Here is a 20,513-nt window from a genome sequence, read left to right as displayed (position 1 = left end):
TTTCCATTGGCTACGAAGTAATTGACAAAAACCTGTCAAATAACTCGACCGATTTACAGGCTCATTAGCGGGATTAATCCATTCAAGCACACATTTTATTCTCGCGATCTTTCGTGTGAAAACAGATTGATCGTATATGATTTTATCAATGATGGGCATTTACAAAAGTTTTCTTACCTTAAAAGACAACGCCTATCTTTTCTCTATAGGAATCATCCATCATTTGAAAGTGCTATTGTCCATTTTACAAAATTATATGTATATGTATCCATGTATATATATATACATACATATATTTATTTATATTTATATGTATATATACGCATCATAATTTATAATAACACGTATTATTTTAAGTAGCGCCCATCCTTGATAACTTGTTATAAGAGTTCTTCAATGCGTAAACTTACAAACAGCATTAAACGAAAATCTGTATCCCAACAAGACACTTAAAGCTCCTTTGATCACTCGTGTTACGAGAATTACGTTAGTGCTGTAGCAACACGCAACTTTGTCCTCGCTACTCCGGAGAATGAAACAAAATTCGATTGGTGTGTGGCAAACTTATCTACAAATTATATGTAATTATATAATTTGCAGATAATTATGTACATGTAACTTCTGCATAACATAGTGGATTACATTACAACTGTGTCCATTTTGAGAATAAAGAGTATTCTCATCTCGCGTCGGCTTACTTATTCAAAAATTTACGTTCTATCTTTTTTTCACACAGCCACGACACAATTTCTTCATTCTCCCGTTAGAAATTATAGCTTTTTCCATCAGCATCCTTCCTTCTCCTTCTTTTTATCGCACCACATGTGAACTTATTTCGTTCCATTCCTTTAAAGAAAAGTCCTCTCTTGTGGTCCTGCCGCGGGATGCCCTCAGACTACGTTGTGCGATAGGGATCCGTCGTCCCGCCACGTGTTGGCTGGAAGGAAAAAGTCATCTTTTCAAATTCTCATCGAGACGATCCCTTCGCGGTGAAGCACGAAGTTTAGGGGCTCCTGGAGCCTGGCTAACATCGTGTGTTACCTCTATAATGCATGTCCTGCGCCATCGACGGGCACTTGGCGTTTCCCCGCTGCCGGAATAACACAGAAAGTGCATTTAAGTTGCAGCTCCGTGAGAAATACTGGCGAGATTGATTCTTTTATGATCACTCAAGGTATTTTTAGCAAAGATATCTTCTGCCGATAAATTTTTAATAAACGTATAAATAGTACAAAAAATCGAATTGAACTTTAAAAACCATATCCATTTATTTAAATGCTATAATCTGACTAGATATTTCGATTTCGGCGAGATAGAATAATCGTTTCTATTTTAGCAAAAAGTAGTAAAAAAGCTCAGCTGAAAAATAAATTTTTCTAAATAGTAAAATCATATATAGAATATTATCGCTTCCAAGAAGTAATACAACAGTTTCCTTGAATAAATTTTCTTTGCAATGAACAAAGTGTGGACAGTGGAAAAAACTTTATGATTTTAAAAAATTATGTTAACAAAAATTAATTTTGATTTTAGTTGCCAAAAATTTTATACATGTTTAAGGATTCTCCTTCTTTATTAGTTTAATTTAATTTAATAAATATTTAATTTAAAATATATTTAATTTAAAAAAAAAATTATCGCGCTTGGTTTTAAACTCGAAATTATAAGTCAAAAGTTACGATGTCGATGTTCTACTTACTCTAACACAGCCACGATGGCTAATTTACAACAGTATAAAATACTTCTTTATAAAGTAAGCAACCTGATTTTGAATAACTTAAATTTTTATTAGAAAAGAAAAGATTATGCATTCATAATGCTTTACCTAATCAGTAAGAGTCTTTTAAAAAGAACCCAGAATTGTTAATTGAAAACTGATATTTTTAGTCCTTGCATACTCCTTGTCAAGTGCCAATTAATTGTATTTGTCAGTCTCAAAATACAGTCCTACATCGAAGTTGGAGTGGTAATATCACAAATTAAATTACCAAGCAATTTAATATTATTATTGATGTACGAAAAGAATTGTTTCGCTAAAATACCTAAAAATTTAACTAGATAATTATTGAAATTAATTCTGAAAATAATTTTATTGGATCATAAAAAATTTATGTAGAACGCTTAAACATTGATGCCTATGCAAGAAAAAATTTTAACATTTTTTTTAACCAGTTTGAACATTCTGCATAATTATTTTGATGATCCAAACAAAAATTTCGGATCTGTGTGTGTGTATCTAGTTAAATCTTTAGATACTTCGCCAAAATTGTTCTTTCTGTGTGCTAAATAAACATCTTTAAAACCTTGTAGATAATTTATTACGACACTGAGAAAAATGTCTGTTCAAAAAGTAACAAACGGATATTTTCGATTGATTTTAATCGGATTTATAAGACTATCCGATCAAATTTTAGTACTATCCGATCAAATTTATCGGATTTATAGGACTATCCGATAAATTTGATCGAATAGTCCTAAAATATGATCGGATAGTCTTATAAATCCGATCAAAATCAATCGGAAATATCCGTTTGTTACTTTTTTAACAGATAAAGCCCGGAAATTTTTCTCAGTGAAAAATATTACCTTGACCGGGATTCGAACCCAAATCTCTCAAATTCCGTGCGGGCGCCTTACCAATTTTCGACTACCAATATGAAAAATTAATCGCAATAACCAATATATACAAGAAGAATGTCTTTAGAATTCAGGAGAATCAGGTTCGAATTCCAGTTCAGGTAATAAATAATTTACTAAGTTTTAAACAGCTTTATTATCAATAATAATAAATTATAATGATAATTAAATTGCTTGACATTTTGGCAATTTGTGGTATTACTATTTCAGTTTAAGTCTATAACTGTGTTTCAAGACCAACGAATAAATCGGTGTACAGTTCGCTTGAACTTAAAATTGTATAAATTCACAAAAAAATATTAGATACAGTGAAATAATTTGCTTTGACCGAATATGGCGTTTTCCACTCATTTGTGTTTAATTTTTCGATCGATTTTCATTTAACATTGCTATTATTGTATTTATTTTTATATTCATACGCGATCCTTCCCCTTCCCTTGCTTAATAAAGTTATCCCACTTTAAATTCGAAAATATCTGGTCACATTAACTTTCTTGAAACAAAAATTCATAAAGCTCATTATAATTCCATAACTGTGCTAATAAAATATAATTTGTAGTTTATTTTTAATAAAATAATTCCGAAAAGAAAATGCATATTAAAAAAATTTATTAAGTACAAAGTAAGGTGCCACAATTTTAAACATGATACAATTCTAAACGAAAAAAAGAAATTTGAATTCGATTCTCAAAATTCAAGTTTGTTTTTTTCTCTATTTGATATCCTTTGGTAACTTTCACACAATGAGACAAGTTACCAAACTTGAATCTGAACATTTTAGTTTCAAATCGTATTCATTCAGAATTATACCATGTTGAAAAGTGTACTACTTATTTTAGTTTACTAATATCATGATTTACCCTAATGTGTCAATTACCCTGAATGACACTACATTCTTCGGACGAAATATCGAGTGATATAATCGCAGCGTAACATTACCTTGGCAAAATCGATATTTGTTCGCACGGTTCTATAATGAAGACCCTGCAGCGGTCTGGAATTGTTACCGAGAGGCGCTTTCGGCGTACTGGAAGGGCCTTGCATTAATTTCCTCAGGGCGTACAGCTAATAACAGAAACAATGCACTGTATAGAAGGGACAGGATCCGTTGATTGATCCAATGTTATTGACAAAACTATCTCTGTGCCGCCCTACTGCGTCGACTGTTACCTTCGATGATTGGATTATTATAGTGAAACACGCGAGCTTCCACGAATCAGAATCGGAATTTAGAAAGAAAAGACGAAAGAAAATAAAAATATATGCCGGGAGAAGCCCGACGGCAAATCGACTGACTGAAGAGATCGATGTTTACCTCTCGCGCCGTGATGTAGATTGGTTTGTTGAGGATCAGCCAGACCGCCGTTTCCCAACAACCGGGATGCGTTGTACTGCCCTCGTAAGTCATGTAACCGGTGGTGTCCGGTAGAAGACTTTTCAGAGACAGGTAGCGCACGGGTGCGGTGTCCCCTAAAGTATAAATTATTAATAAGATTTATTTAGTCAAAGCTTCGAGATAGGATTTAATGATCTTGCCTCTCGCGATAAAGTTTCATCTCAATTATTTTGCAATATAACACGCAATATAATTATTTCGGATACAACCGAATATAATTATAATGTTGATTAACTGCGAATTTCGCTCGTTGGAATTTCCGAGGATTTCAACAATACTAGCTGGATAAATTGAGCAGGATCAGTCAGTGATACTTTTAATGCAGAAAGGATTTTGGAGCATTAGATGGCCTTAAAAGTTTAATTAGATCCTTAGATAAGAGGTCGAGAAACAGAAGTGCGTGCATTCCAAGATTAAGGGACGGGATTGAGAAGTAATTAGAGATTCCGAGACGTGTGTTAACGCATATTACAAAATTCTAAACTTGCTGATAAGCGATACTGGAATAAGGCTATGATCCATTTACACTGTTAAACTCATAATGTTAAATTATACCAAATTTGAATTACTTTTCATCATTTCTATAGGTTGTCACTGCTCTTATTCAATACGTTGATAATTTAACTAAAATAATATAGTTAAATAATTTAATTTCAAAAATGTATTAAATTTGATTCAAATTTAGTTTGTCATTTACTAAGGAATATACGTTAATATAAACGTTATTTACTTTAAAAATAAGCAACTTAAATCGCAGAAATGGATTGATTTACATACACCGAAGTTAAAAATAACAAAATGTTATTTAATTCGAAGGATTACCATCGCTCCTTTAATATTTAACAGTGTTGCACTCTGTTAAATTCATAAAAAATTCATCAAATTATACCCAATTATATCCAATTTGAATTATTTTTCGTTATTTCTATTAGGTCGCCACTATTCCTACTACTCAATTTATCGTTAATTTAACTATTTTAACTAAAACAATAGTGTAAAACAATTTTACAACAATTGATTTACATTTTGATACACACAGAAGTTAAAAATAACAAAACGTTATTTAACGAAGGATTGGGTTGCCATTGTTCCTTTGACATTTAACAGCGTGATGCTTTAAATGCTTTGAAACATTCCTTTAATTGGTCAATTAGTAAAATTCTTTCTTCTGATTGGCCAATTAAATGCTTCGAAACATTTATAGCGTTAAGTGGACTGCACTCTATACGATACTCTTGAATTATAGATTACGTGGAATGTCTGATAATCAGAATACTCTCGAGATCGAAATAGTTGATGTATCAGTTGTTATATAGAAACAGAATTCAATTCATTCGATGAATTATTTCACAAACTGTTCTGTTTTTACACGCGTTTTTCTGGCCTTTGATATTCAACTCTTGTATACCGCGAGATTCAGCAAACGAAAATCGTTCCGGCAGCTGCACGTGGCGCGACGTTCCTATAAATTTAACGATTATCCGAGCGCGCAGCGATTCTCGTACTTTTACCGATAACAGGCGTATGTGGATTACGGAGGATCGTAAAGCGTAAAAGTCTCAAATCTCTCGCTCTAAGGCTTCCTGACGGCAAATCGGTGTCGCGATACTCAACGACGAGCCATTTTCGTGAAACGCACGCGAATATGGTGAACGACGAGGCGAGCGAAATTACTAGCGATTCGTTTTGCAATCTCGCTTTTGAACTTTTGGCACCCCGGCAGACGAGGTGGATTGGAAAAACGACAATGAAGCTGAAAAAAAAAACGAGAGAGAAAGAAGCCGGCGATGATTGACGCTGCGCAAATACATAAATCATGCACAAAACGTGGTCCCACACACACACACACACACACATGTATTCGCCTTACGTATTCAAGTACAATCTGCATTTTCAATCTCCCGTACACATATGTATAAAAGTGTTAATGTACTGAATATCTCGTAATTATGTAACTATTATAATAGAGCTACATTTTTAGAAAAACCTTTTACATGTAAATGAAGCTTATGGTTATGAACGAAATTAAAAGTAATGAATGATTTAACTGAAAATTAAATTACAGTAGTTACTTAAATTAATGAACGTGTACATTAAATTTATGAAATTTAATGTACTTTTGATAAAATTTTATGAAAAGCACATTAAATTTCATAAATTTTCATGAAAAATACATTAAATTTTATGTACATGTACACAAATATACTTTTCAGTTATAAATACATTAAATTTAATGTAATGTCATGAAATTAAATTCAAATTGTGTAACTTAAAAGTTAATGAAATTTAAGAACATTTCTAACAGTGTACATTTTGTAAAAACGGAGAAAATAATGTCTGAGATTATAAATTGACGAGAATAATACATTTATTTGCATATTGCAAAAACTCTTTCATATTTTGACACATGTTTGAAAAGTTTATTAGAAGTTGCATATTAAGTAAAGAATATTATGAGAAGAGTAAAATCTTTCGTTGCGCCAGATGGTTACATTATTAAGAAAGAAACCTCGCAAAGAGAGAAAGAGAGAGAGAGTGTCAAATTTTCATAAAACATTATATTTCATCTATTTATGTAAGATATGAGTATACAAAATTTCATTAAAATCAGAATTTGACAGTTCACGAGGATTCTGTGTAAGTAATAGAAAAAATACGAATCACTATATAAACATAATAGCAATAACAATAGGTTTGCTCAATCTTTGAAACAAATAGAGGATTCCGTTATTCATCCATTTCTACTAATATCACATATTTATTATTTGACTACGTTATGGGTTAGCCCACTATTGCGCAGCAAGCCTTTCAATTAATATCATAACTTGAACAAAAAGAGTCTAGAAAGAAATTTAACTTTCTTTCGTATAGAAGTAGTTGATTCTAAACTCTTATTGTTACTAATAGATTTTCTGCCCTCTCGTCTGAGACATCTTAAAATTATTATTTAATGTGAATGTTATCCATTTTGCCACAGAAATAATGTAATGCACTTGAACAATAATACCTACTGTCGCAGTAATAACGTCCGCGTTAATTCTATACATTTAGAGAGTTATAATTTCAACCGTGGTCGGTCATAAGTGTATCATATAACCTGGTAAATAGTAGAATTACAAGAACAAACAATGTGCAACTCGCTTGTAAACCGTCACTGCGCAAATATCTGCGTCTCATGCAGAATAGTGTGTATACGTAATGCATTATGCATAATGCACTGTCCAGTGTAACTTTCCATCGATAACAAGGCTTGTATAAAGCTGTCATTCATAATTCAAATATTACTATTACGTTTAAATATAATAAATCGACTGCGCTCTTAATTTTACTAATTATAAATACCTACTTTCAAATCGCTATTTTCAATTAAAATAGAAATATTTTAATGATAGTGTCTCAAAAAAGCTAAGAAATAAATATAGCTGAGAGACAAAAAGTCTTTAGAGCACGGAGGTTTATTTTTTAAATCTTACAGCTTTTCCTTAAATAAGATTTGTTATAATTTATTATTTTATTATATTTCTTTGCCACAAAATATAACCCTCTTTCCCGTAAAAATTAATGATATTTTTATAGTACTGAGCTATAAAAATAACGCATGCGAAAAAATTGAGGATAAAAAATGAGATTAATAAAGCGAGAATATTCACGTAATTACGATTAAATTACACATTTAGACACGACTACACCCGATTTGGGCGGATGGAGTGGAACGTCACGCGTCGTGCGAAATGAATTTCGGAGACCATCAGCCATTCGAGATACAGCCTTGGCCAAAAATATCAAGCATCTATATTTTTTTATTTACTTAAAATTCTTTTATCTGCATTGTTACCTATATTGGTGATTATGTATAACGTCATTTTTCTTAAGTAAGTAAGTTTTTAAAGTGTAAAAGATTCTGGAAACAAAAGATAATTTGCAGCAAATGCATTGAGAGAAGAAATTTAAGGGGAGAGATATTTGTTAACTACATTACATATTACTATAATAATGAGTATTACTATTAAAATATAATAGCAACTACATATATCATTACTAACGTTGTAGCAGTAATAATCGTAACTACGGTAACAAGTAATTCTAGTTACAAATGGCAAAAATTTGAGGGGAAATATTTGTTACCTACATTACATATTACTATAATAATAATTATTACTGTTACAATGTAATAGTAACTGCATATATCATTACTAACATTGTAGCAGTAATAATCGTAACTACAATAACAAGTAATTCTACTTATAAATGACAAAAATTTTTCTTAGTGTATCATAAATCAATTTTTGAGCTAAAATTTTAAATAATGATCAATAAGGTTGCCTAATATTTTTGGCCAAGGCTGTATGTGTCGACGGAATTTGCTCTTGAAGAGAGCGAGCGATGGGTTTCGAGTGTATATACGGTAGAATGCACCCCGTCTGTAACCGCCAAACGTCCAGAAGTGATTTGTATCTTTCCTACGTAACGCGCATGGGGCGAAATCCAGCGTAAAAGGTCATCATTTCAGAATGTGCGGCGAAAATAAATCTTTCGCTCGGAACAGTGCGCGCGCTCACGCCGAGAATCGTATTTATCTGGAGGTACCTATGTTGCAGCGCGGTTTCATCATGAGAATCTTTGATTCGAGCGATGTCTCCTTCCCTTCCCACGCAACGTCTCTTATATCGGCCGGCGAGAATTAATCTTGCCAAGTTGATCGTTCAATTAAGAACTCTTTAGCGTTCTTTGGAAAAAAAGGATAAATTACAGTATGGTACCCCACCGTGTATATTTTGAATGTACATAAGATTACCCAAATCTCGTTCGTGGACGAGATGAAAATCCGGCCTGAACTATTTGTACACACGGGCGCTAGTTTATCTACAAATAAAGGGATACATATAATCCATGATAGCACGGTCCTACATAGCTAACATCTAAACACGGACTCCGTGTATATTGCGTCTATTTCTCGCATCGAGTCCGTGACGCCACCTTCATCATCGTCGACGTCGTCCTTGCGAATCTTCGCTCATAAACGGACACAATCTACCTTTTACTTGTATTACGTGGATATAGTTAAATTTATACAAATCGCGCACTTGGATATCAAAATAGCAATAATAATCTAATGCCTCGAGTTAAACAACGTTTTGTTATTTTTAACTGTCAAAATACAATCAATTCATTTCTGTAGTTTATAGTTTCAAAGTAAACAACGTCCATATTAACGTATCCATTTAATAAATAATAAATTAAATGAGGCAAATATAACACATTTTTTCAGTTAAATTATTTAACTGAATTATTTTAAATAAATTAATGACATATTGAGGAGCAGTACTGACCTACAGAAATGATTAAAAATAACTTCAACTGGATATAATTGTAAATTTAACAATGCATGGAGATATATATATGTATATATACACATAATAATAATGTATATTTCAATATTTGTTTCTAATTTGTGTTAAAATGTTAGATTTTTATGTTATTTTGCGTAATGTTTGTATTACATTCTCTATACAAAACTATTCTTAAATCAACCATAACGTATGATTAAATCAAGATAAATCTTTGAAGCAAGATTACAATATTTTTGCTTATATATAAGCATATAAGGTTGATTTAAAAATAGTCTTTTTTGCAATAGATCCATTTTATATTAAATTAAAAGATTTGGATAAATAAACTATCTGAGACAACGCACATAGAATGTGTTTTTGACACAAATTTTTCAACTGTGTAATTGATATATTTATTGTATATATTTGTTTTGTAATCAGAATATAACTGTAAAGAATCAAATGCGAATGATAGGATCAAAGGGGTTGAAGTATCAGTCGTGAGTACAATGGTTGACGAATTTGAGAGTTGATGTATAGAGTAAATCGCTTCGCAGCACAACGGAAACACTTTAAGTGCATCTAACCATCCTAACGAGTCCGTTTGAAGTAGTAACGTAACGCAACGACGATTTCGCCTCTAAGACGACGAAAACCCGTCGGTAGTAACCGCGACAGGGAAGCGAGCGCTTCATCAAAATGTCGCTCTATATACGGCCGTCTATTTCTCGTATTGAGTCCGTGACATTAAAGATGGGCGAACGCGTTCTCGCAAATGGCAGATCCGGCACAAGGGAGCTGCCGTTTTGCCTCGTACAGAGAACGATCCTTCACCCCCCGAGCGCCCGCGCCGGCTTCCGATGCATCCCTCGTTCCTCCTGCCCCCTCTACAGTCGTTTCCTCTTTCGTGCAGAGATATTCTTAGGACGCCGACATTCAGGAACTCCGAGCGCAAAAAGTAGAAGCCGTCAAGTTCTTCTTGAGGAGGACGCCAAGTCGTAGACCACCCCACGTTACTCCCCCGTTCGCCATTTAGCGTTATCTTTCCACGTCGACATGTATCGGCCGTGTATCTCACGCTCATGCGTATGCGTTTTTATTTTCATCGTCACGTCCTGATTTCATCTCCCTCTCCCCGACGAACGAGGTCAGCATACAAGGCACCGGATGGGGGATAAATGGAGCTTGAGGGAGGAAGCGAGGAGAAAGAAATCCGGCGAGATGACAAGTAATAATAACGGGGCGCCGAAGAACGGGGAAATATCAACTGCTTCGTACTGCAACAACGAGGCGAGACGAAGAAGGACCGGGACGGACGGGCGAGGGTGGAAAGGGTCCTCCTGGTGATTAATGAAATGCATTAACTCCTTCCCCGGGAAAGGGAGAAGAGCGAGCCTGAGAAAAGACCGCCGGCTACGAGATCGCTTCGCCGCGCTTCGAGCGTCTGCGGGAGCTGCTGCTATTGATACGTTCGCGCACACAGGCGCGATTAAACGAGGCAAAACGCAGTTGTATTATGCATTGTGGAGAGCTGCACTGTAAGGAGGGCGGAGATCTATCGGACCCCGGAATTATCGCGTTTTCCTGCATTCTCGTTTTGACAAAAATTGGAGTGGATTTTCCCAGAGAGATTTGATAAAAGCTGCATCGTCGCGATTTTTTTTAGAATTTCACTCCTTCGACATGCCTCATAAATTTTTGATAAATCGAATTTCTGCGGTAAGAGTTACCTGGAACTAATCTTTTGAAAAGCTCCGCTTTGTCGAAATAACTCTCGCGTGTATACCTAATCAAATGTGGGCAAACAGAAACACATCTCGCTCATATCAATAATTTGTATTTCTCGTAAACAATGTGTACGTGTAACCGGTTGAAATAACTCGTTTCACATTTCTTGTTTTCTTTTCGAGAGAAACTCATTCCTCGCCAGTCGCGTCGCAGTTTACTGGACGCGTCGTATAATAACGCAGAGTCTCTCTTTTCTCATGTAGAAAAAAAACAGCGATTTTTGGCATGAAAAGCGATACAACACGTCCTCGTTTAATAATTCATGGTCGACGCAAATCCGTGCCGACGCACCATTATCCGCTATCGAACGGGCCGCCCGTGCGGGGGTGGCCGGTCGCAGATATTTCCGTGGAGGGTCACACGCATAACACGCGGCCGTTTCGTTGCGTGGAAGTCGAGTATCGTCGGGAATAACGTGAGGTGCTCTTAGGAAAATTGACTGTGCCTAATGGCGCCGGCACACACCGGCGGAATAATGATGATGACAGCGGCGATAATCCCAATATAAGAACATCTTCGACGCACGTCACGAGCATATAGACTCGTACATGTATCCTGTATACACAAATATATGTGTGTGTGTATTGTTTGATACACGAGATACTCGTCGATTTCGCTTCGTCCATTAAGGTCGCCGCTCGATGTCTCGAAACGAGATTCCTGTTTGCCGAGTGAATAATTCTCGGTTTGGTACCGGCCAAGCTCTCCAGCAGTTTATTCTGTCTTATATCATCCTGACCGAGGAAGCGAGGGGAAGAGACGAAACAATCATTTTGCTGTTTACCCTCAATTAGTGCGCCAACTCAGCACAAATGCGCGACGACTATATATACGAGGATTTAATAAAAGTCATATAAATATTGAAGTAATTAAAAATAAATGGAGACACGTGGATTTAACGACTTTTGAATTAAGATATGTGATAGTTGCAAGCTCATTACTAAATTGAACATTACACTGAAAAAGGATCTGGTTGCATTAGAAATTTGCATTAGAAATTCGATCAATGTATCTATCAAAAAATGGACGAATCAGAATTCTTATCAGAATTACTAAATATGTATGATTAATTTTTTTCTGTTTTTACCAAAATTGTTGATCAAATAATTATTTTTTCTGTTAAATTAATAAAATAATTAAAAAATTAAAAAATTCTGCTTTCCTCCATTTGTTTGTATTTTTTTATAACAGGTGAGAATATTTTCCCTACAAACACAATTTTTTCTTGTTGGATACTTATTACAGCTATCATTATTTACACATGCAGAACCGATAACTTGAACCTAAATATTTGCTGCATATTTATTCATAACTATACTCTCGAATCGATTTGAAGGCAAGGTAAGCATCATAGTATGTTCGACATATGTGTAGCAGCTCCGATATGTTTTGAGACCTTTACGGAGATGCGCAGCAACGTATCAATAAATAATAACATCTGTATAAAACCACGCTACACCCACCGCGCCGGCCAATGTACATGGTTTTCGTATCATAACATTATTTTGTAATGTATGCCGCTATAAAATGTATCATATTTAATACACAGCTTATCAATTAAACATTGCGATATATGTAGGTATCTGTGAGCGTCAATTATAATCTGGAAGCGTTAATGCGCAATGCGATTTTAACATAACCAGAGTTTATTTTTGTAAGAATCACTTACTTCACAACATTTACTTCGCTCGCTTCAAATAAATATTAAAAAATTGTTTTGATACAGTTCATGATGTAATATGACAAATGTAGCATTCCTAAGAATGTGCTGTTGAAAAGTGCATTTGATCTTAAATTTGTTTGCCTGTTGCAGGCAAAATTCCTACACTGAAAAAATATTTAGTCTTATATCACAACGTTTATTTTTTTTTTCCAAGAATTATAATGTACACTTTCTATACTTAAAATAAAATATATTTAAAATTTTGTAAAAGCAAAACGGAAAATTTTAGTGCAGTCTAGTACAAAAACAAAAAACAAATTTATGGTTATACCTATGGAAAGTGCGTTTGGACTCAAATTTGATTGGTTGTTTCCAATATTGCTACCACCATTATGCACAATGTTACACCTCTTTTCTTACATCATGATACAGTCGACGCTCCCTTATTCGTGGGAGTTATGTATATATGATCAAAGTTATGTATTCAAAAACTGCCGCGAATACGGAATCCACGAATATGAAATGGTTAAATGTACGGTATAGTATATAATGTTCCAAGAAAAATTTACTTAAACAAGAAATCTAAGAAAGAAGACCATTATTTTTATTTATGGTATAGTAGTATGTATGATATATTGTGTTTACTATATCAATATCGCATGCACAAATTTTCAGGTATACTTTTCCCTTATACTAAAGTTCCTAGCTCTTTTCTAAACACGCAGTATTAGTTCGTGTAATTTCTAGAGCGGACTAAATTGTTTTAACGTACAAAATATAAAACTTTTATATAAAGCAGGTATTGTTACGAATCGACGCCGAAAGCTGATAATAAAACTAAATTGTTAAATTTTTCGTTTTTTATATGAAATTGTGCAGTTCGCATTACGTATTGTCTATATTTTAAGTATAAAAAAAAGAGGATTTATAATTCTGTGTAATCAATAAAAAAATGCCCTTGTTGGAAAAAAGACAGCAATAATCAAAATGCAATCGCGTGTGGAATGATTTATATCTGCGAATATTGAAATATCTATCGCAAATAAAGAAATGTAGTCACAAATATGTCGACCGCGAATAGCAAATCCGCGAATCATAGAAGTGTCGACTGTATAACAAAGCCTATTTTTTCCGAGAATCACGTGGTATCAAATAATATTAAAAATCATTTTTCGATATTTTCGAGTCGCATCGACAAAGCTTGTATCCGCGGTTGCCCTCGCTGCGAGCGGGAAAAAAAACCCGAAAAAGGAGGATTGCTCTCTCGGTGTAGAGTGAGAGAGGATGGTCTGTCACCGTGATAAATTCACCACCTCCAATCCTCGTAGCCACGGAAAATATTTCTATCGACTAGGGAGATCGCACGTAGGGTAGGGACACGGGAGAAACGAAAGAGAAGAAGAAAAATAGAGGAAGAAACGCAACGTTGGCCCGCGGCGCGACGCGACGGGGCCACATCGAAGGGGGATGCAAACCCCCAAAAGATAGAAACGCATTGGGTGAGAGATACCTCGCGCCTCCCGACGGCCGGATCCGCAAACTGGTTTCTGGCGTTTCGTTATATGGCGAAACGCCACGTCTGGAGGGTCGGTGGCGGAGGGTGGGTGAGATAGTTGAGAGATAGAAAGGGGCGGTTTTGCTACCCTGCCGTATTGCGACGTTGTGTATACGATTGTGCAGCTGTGCACAAGGGAGAGAGAGAAAGAGAAAGAGAGAGGGGGAGGGGGAAGAGTGGCATGCAACCTGGGTACATCGGGGTAGTGGAGGGGAGAGTCAGGACTCTGAAGGGGTTGCGCGAGTGGGCCCGTTGGTGGCAGGGGTAGCTATAAAATACAATTTCAGGGGTGTCGGTTTAATACCACGCATACCGCGCAAATATTTCATCTATTATCTACATTTCGTAGATACGTAGGCATTCGCCGGGCGGCGTACAGCTCGGCAGGGTTGTAACGGGGATGCACGCGGAGTAAAGGCCAGGGATGTGTGTGTACACTACTGTACACTGTGAGGCTGTGAATATTCCTCCGGTATACTAGAGGTTTCGTCCCGTTCGCTTACTTCCTTGTTATTTGGGTTACTACACTGGCAACGTAGAAGCATCGCTTTCGTGTATGACGATCGTGTAAATCAGTGCGTTTTAATTCATAGATCGATATGATCTCACACATGGAAACCGATGATAATTACGAAGTAAGAAAATGAAGATATCACAAGCAGCAAGGAGAAGATGTTCCATAATATGGACACTGAAAACATACATTAGTGCTAATTACGTGTGTTCATTAGCTGCCTAATTGGCATCGTGTAAATGTAGATGTCTGAGATGTCTCGTGGAGCGAGACGGAGAATCTCTTTGACTACCACAGACCTCTTAGAGGGAGGCTAAAGACTTTATTTTTCTGTAGAAAAATTCATTTCAAGTGTTCAATGTCGCACGTGAGAAATAGACTCTGTTAATTCAAAATTATCTTTTCTTTTTTGCCTCATCGCAATTATAAAACAATTTACATTTACTCCTGCCAAATATTCCAGGCATGATATATTAAAATATATCATAGGGACGTAATGAAATATGTGTGAATACTCATTTATCGACTGGAAATTATTACTATATAAAATTCGAAGTAATGGGCATACCCTGTTAAACAATTCGTTTAATGTAAATTTAATGCAACAATTTAAAGAATGTAGTTAATAAAAATTACTAATTACGATATATATAAAATTTATCAGTTTTACGAAAATTATATACGAATAAATGATACATTTCAAAAATATTCGACGCATTGACACTTTTCATCGTGCTTTTCCAATCCATCTGCGCTAGTCGTAATCACCGTTAATTACGTCATACGCATTATTGATCAAGGTTTAAAAACGCATTATTCCCGAAATCGATTTGGCAGGGACATCAGTGTGACATTATTATTAATGATGCCGACTGAAATCAATTTCGCAATAGGCATTGTGCGCGGATAAATGAAAAAGGTTCTTTCTCGCAATTGCATTATCGTAGAAGTGTTATTAAAACATTTATCTTACATCTGAGTTGTTAAATATATTTTGCATATTAATACACGTGTTGCTTAATACGTATTATGACTACTGCGAAGAAATTTCATATAATTTGTCGCGCTTCAATTTAATTCGATAAAATTCTTAATCCTTCGATGCCACTTCATATTGTTTTGTCACGTATGTACTTACCGTACAGGTATTATGTAAAAATATTGCATAAAAAAATAAGCATGCAATAAATTTTTTTAACATATATGTATGGAAATTTTTATATTAAATATTTATTTTTATGTGGCGCATTTTTTTATATGCCATACTAATTATATGGAAAATTGGATCCCAAGAAAAGAGTTGATTTTTACATGATGTAGCTTATAACGTTTGTATCATTATTAATAAAAAAACAAAATTATAGGGGTAGCGTATAAAGTAAAACAAAATCTGAAGAATGTCATAATAAGAATGACATCGAAAGGTTAAGAATGTCTTTCACAATGTTTAATAACTCGAGAGCGATCTCGATATTGTCGCATTAAATAAAAATCCCTTTAAAACGTCACTTCGCGCAGTTTCGTTCATTGGCGAGCGACCTGCACGCGAGCATTCTGTACAAAAACATATTTAGCTGATGAAAGGCTTGAGTTAAATAAATTTCACGATGGCATAGGCGAACTATTGTGGGCCACTGTATATGCGACGTGCCTGTCTCGGCACGTACACGACAATGGAATACTTAGATCCCGCTGTAACTCCTCCTCCCCGCGCGCCATTTTCCATTGTCTTATGATTTATGTTCCCTGGTCGCGGTGTCAACAGGGTATTGATTAAAATACACACATAGCCGTGCCCGGGCGTACATACAGATTTATGCACACACTAGACCGGCCGGAGTATGTGACATCGCCGTACCTTGTAAATCGACCCCATATCCCTCTCTTCCCCGTCGCGCGTCCATCGTTGATCGTGTTAACCGTGTAAAAAGCGCCAGGCACGCTTCCAGGTCGAATCGTTTAGCCGAAGAGACACCGAACGCCCTTATACGGATCCACGACTGAAGGGGAATGACTGTGGGTGGGCGGGTATCTGAAGTCCTACTAGGAAGCACACCGAGGAAGCGCATCGATGGTCCTTCCACCCTTCTCTTTGCCGGCGTACGTCCCATCCTCTGCCACCCTCGAGAATACTTGGCTGTAAAGTTTATTTTCTTCCTCGTCGAGCAATGCAACCAGCCGTGGCATTTGCAGAATTATGCCACGCAAGTTGAACGGAGGAACGAGAGGCGCTTTCTTGCTCGGAGCTCTCTCGACGGCGGATACGCGGATGCAAATCGCGGGAGGAAGTTCGTTGCGCCGATGGAATCCGCGGGCGAGGAGAAAGGCAGAGGAGAGAAAGAAAGCGCGCGCGTGGGAGAGGGAGTCATATTTCGATTTTACGTCGGGTGCAATTTGCGTCCGTAAGTCGTGGCGCGATACATCAAAACGGTGGATCGCGCTCGCGCCGTTCTTGACGCAGCGGCGCGAGCGTTATAATCCATTATGCGCGCCATCCATTTAATTTTAATATCGTAACGAGGCTCTGACGGGCGTTAATTCCTCGAGACAAGTTATGAAAAATCGCGGACGGATCGCGATGATATAAACGCACCCGGTACCTATAGACTCAATTCACGTTCATGAATAACACGTATATTATCGGTGCTTTGATACAACGCTACAATTTTCTTCCGCTTTCAGTATTTAGCACAGTTCAGTAAACCATAACTTGCGTGATATTACAGTAGAATGTTGCAGTAATATATAATGATATTCTCTAAAACTTTTAGGTGAATCTTACTTTGAAAAGTGAAATCTCACTCTCAAATATTGAGAATTGAGTCTTCTCTCTTTCTCTCTCTCTCAAAATTCATGACTGACAAAATCGAGATGTAGATAAATATTTTGATGTGACACACAGTATTTACTATTTAAATAATAATTACTTATTAAAAAAAAGACAGAATTCAATGATTCTTTTTTTTTAATATACTAATTATTCTATGGTAATTAGAAAGCCGGAAATTTATTAACTAGTTGTCTGGTAGCATTGTTTCGCTTACTTCGATGCACGGGGAAGCATTACTGTAAGTAATTTACACCGTTGGTTCGCATTTTCTTCATTACTCTTGCTCTCCGCTAAAACGCTTCCTCGTTATTCATACTCACTGCTACTTCTTTTACTTTTTGTCATTCTCAATGTAACACGTATTTATAATCCTCCTATTACGATACAAACGATCTCTGCGATAATTATTTGTATGTATACGAGTTTTTTACGCGATAAAAAGGATGACTTTCAGGATATTGTCTTTCGAAAAATTATTCAGTTACAAATTGGATTAGTACAACAATATATATTGTATTTTAAAAGATATGAGAGAGAAAGTGAGAAAAAGAGAAAGAGAAAGAGTTATTAAATATGTTTAGAAATAGCTCCGGAAAGATAACATCCAGTATTTATCCAACTGAATATGATAACTCATCGTTTTTACAAATTCCAACTTAAGATTATAGAGAAAAGGGTACTTTTCATTCTATCCTACGGCGACGCGTTCATTGGCGCGAATACTCGGTGGGTCGAGGAAGTGACTCGTTATCTTAAGAGAGTCATTTCGTCCCCTTCTCTTCCGTCTTTTCCCTCCTCGTAGAGGCCTCGCTCTCGACTTTTCACTCTCGACTCGAGTGCCATCCGCTACAGCCGTTGCTGCCGCCACCGCCATCGTCCCTCTAAGCTTCATCCGGGTATCGCCGGCAAAACCGACACTCTTTTCTCATCCTCACGGCGTTTTATTTATTACCCGCGGTTACTTCAATGGACCGCAGCATTCGGCCAACTTTCCGTCCTAAACTTACCGGGAGTACCCAATGTGTGAAGCGCGTATTCGCGACGCGAAACTCCATGCCGGATTCCGCACCGCATTCTTCGTAGACTAGTCTTTTAAAGGATAGTCACTAATTGTAGCCTCGCCTTTCAGAATTTTGAGGCAATCTTGAACGAGCTAAGAATTTCGATATTAAGCGCTTTTTATAGTTCAAACAAACTTTCTCCTGCATTTGACTCTCTAATATGTTTGGATATCTCTGATCCCATTTTATTCGATTATCTTAGAACTTACGTTTTAGAATACGTTGTTTTTATATTATTTGTTCATTTAGTTATAAATTGTATTATTTTGACACTAACAAATGTTGGATATCAATTTAATACGAAATATTCAAATAACATTATCACATTATGTTAAATTAACTTGAATATGTTAAAATTAAGCATGCCTCAAAATTTTAAGGAATGGACCGATTTTAACACAAATCCAAGATATTTTTACTGTGCTTTACTGAAAAAAGTTACTCATTTTATGATGTGTCACTTTTATGTCAATGCAGCGTGCAGCGATGTGTTCATGAAAAAAATGCCTAGTATCGTAGATCTATTTCTATAAAAAGATCTGAAGAGAAACATCTTTTTTTTGGGGGGGATATTTTTTTATAGGGATTTTTTTTGAAGACAATTTCTCTCTCTCGCTTTATATGAAACATTTAGATCTCGTTTTCAAAGTTCTATCTCTTATGTGCGGCATCATATATCTATCAAGTTTCTTCGATGTGGAGTACGTCGAGACGATTTCAATGATGCATTTAGCCAGGGTATTGTAGGAAATTAGTATCGAGCTGCTGCACAGCTTGTTCAGGATTTACGTTCCGGTGACACAATACGGCATAGTTACGTCGTCTGTCGCGTCGCCCGACGTACACCACAAAAAGCACCAATGGGAGAGCGATCACGAATAGATAATTATTACACATCGCTTGATACGTCCGGCATCAATAACGTACCAGATGCATTCAATGGCACTGAAAAAATCAAAATGCCGATGCAATTTTACAAAAATGTAGTATGCATTAAAACTATTCTCAAATTCTTGTTTTGAAAATTAAGTTTTCCATAACAAAATTAAGTACGTAATTCCTGCATAATATTTCATAAATTTTTGATTGTTTAAGGAAATAATGGAGCAACGTTTAAACACAACACGCGCGACTTACTTCTGTAAATACGCTGTTCGCCAATTATAACGTTAATTACTCAGAAATACGATAGCGTACATTATTTGTATTTATTTATATAATTAATAATAAAATAGCAAGAATTAGAATTAAATCAATGTAGAAACAAAGATTCAATTGATCAAAATTCAAACAATAAAATTAAAGGGCTCTGAATCAAACTTGATTTTAATGCTAGTTAAGTAATAACACTAAACTACAATAACAAAAAATAACCTAAATGTGGGCTAATGAGAGTCAGCGCGAGCGAAGGTGCGCAATAAATCTTCACAAATAAAATTTGTTACTTCATATGATGTGTTGATCTCATCTTTATTTGAAATATTGACATCTTGAACGTTTCGATTCTCTTTGGAATCTTCATCAGCAAATTTCTTAACGAAATAAAATTTCAACGATCGTCCGATGTAGAGTCACTCGCAGGTTGCTAAAACTGTAGTGTTATCCACACGATCGCCAAATCTCATCATGAAACCTTGGATTCACTAAACTACAAACAAGTCATACTAGTTCATACTAGTGAAAATGTTACAATAATATAAATTACAAATTCTGTGAAAAACGTTTAGACTCTACATTGT

The 20,513-nt window shown here is 35.7% G+C and overlaps 1 protein-coding gene across 1 annotated transcript in view; it reads right to left on the bottom strand.

The window, feature by feature from the left end:
- Positions 1-364: 364 nt before the first annotated feature.
- Positions 365-20,513, bottom strand: part of CARPA (Carbonic anhydrase-related protein A) — a gene marked incomplete at its 5' end in the record, with an annotated part of 103,464 nt that continues 83,315 nt past the window's right edge. Inside the window, 4 exons of the mRNA XM_018512173.1 lie at positions 365-955; positions 1,042-1,090; positions 3,577-3,702; positions 3,953-4,107. Of these exons, the coding sequence (XP_018367675.1) occupies positions 891-955; positions 1,042-1,090; positions 3,577-3,702; positions 3,953-4,107 (395 nt within the window). The remainder of the gene's footprint in view (positions 956-1,041; positions 1,091-3,576; positions 3,703-3,952; positions 4,108-20,513) is intronic.

The sequence above is a fragment of the Trachymyrmex cornetzi genome, unplaced genomic scaffold (assembly GCF_001594075.2).
Source record: "Trachymyrmex cornetzi isolate Tcor2-1 unplaced genomic scaffold, Tcor1.1 scaffold393, whole genome shotgun sequence".
Classification (NCBI taxonomy): Eukaryota; Metazoa; Arthropoda; class Insecta; order Hymenoptera; family Formicidae; genus Trachymyrmex; species Trachymyrmex cornetzi.
Note: the sequence above shows the minus strand (reverse complement) of the source record. Positions and strands in the feature narration are given on the sequence as shown.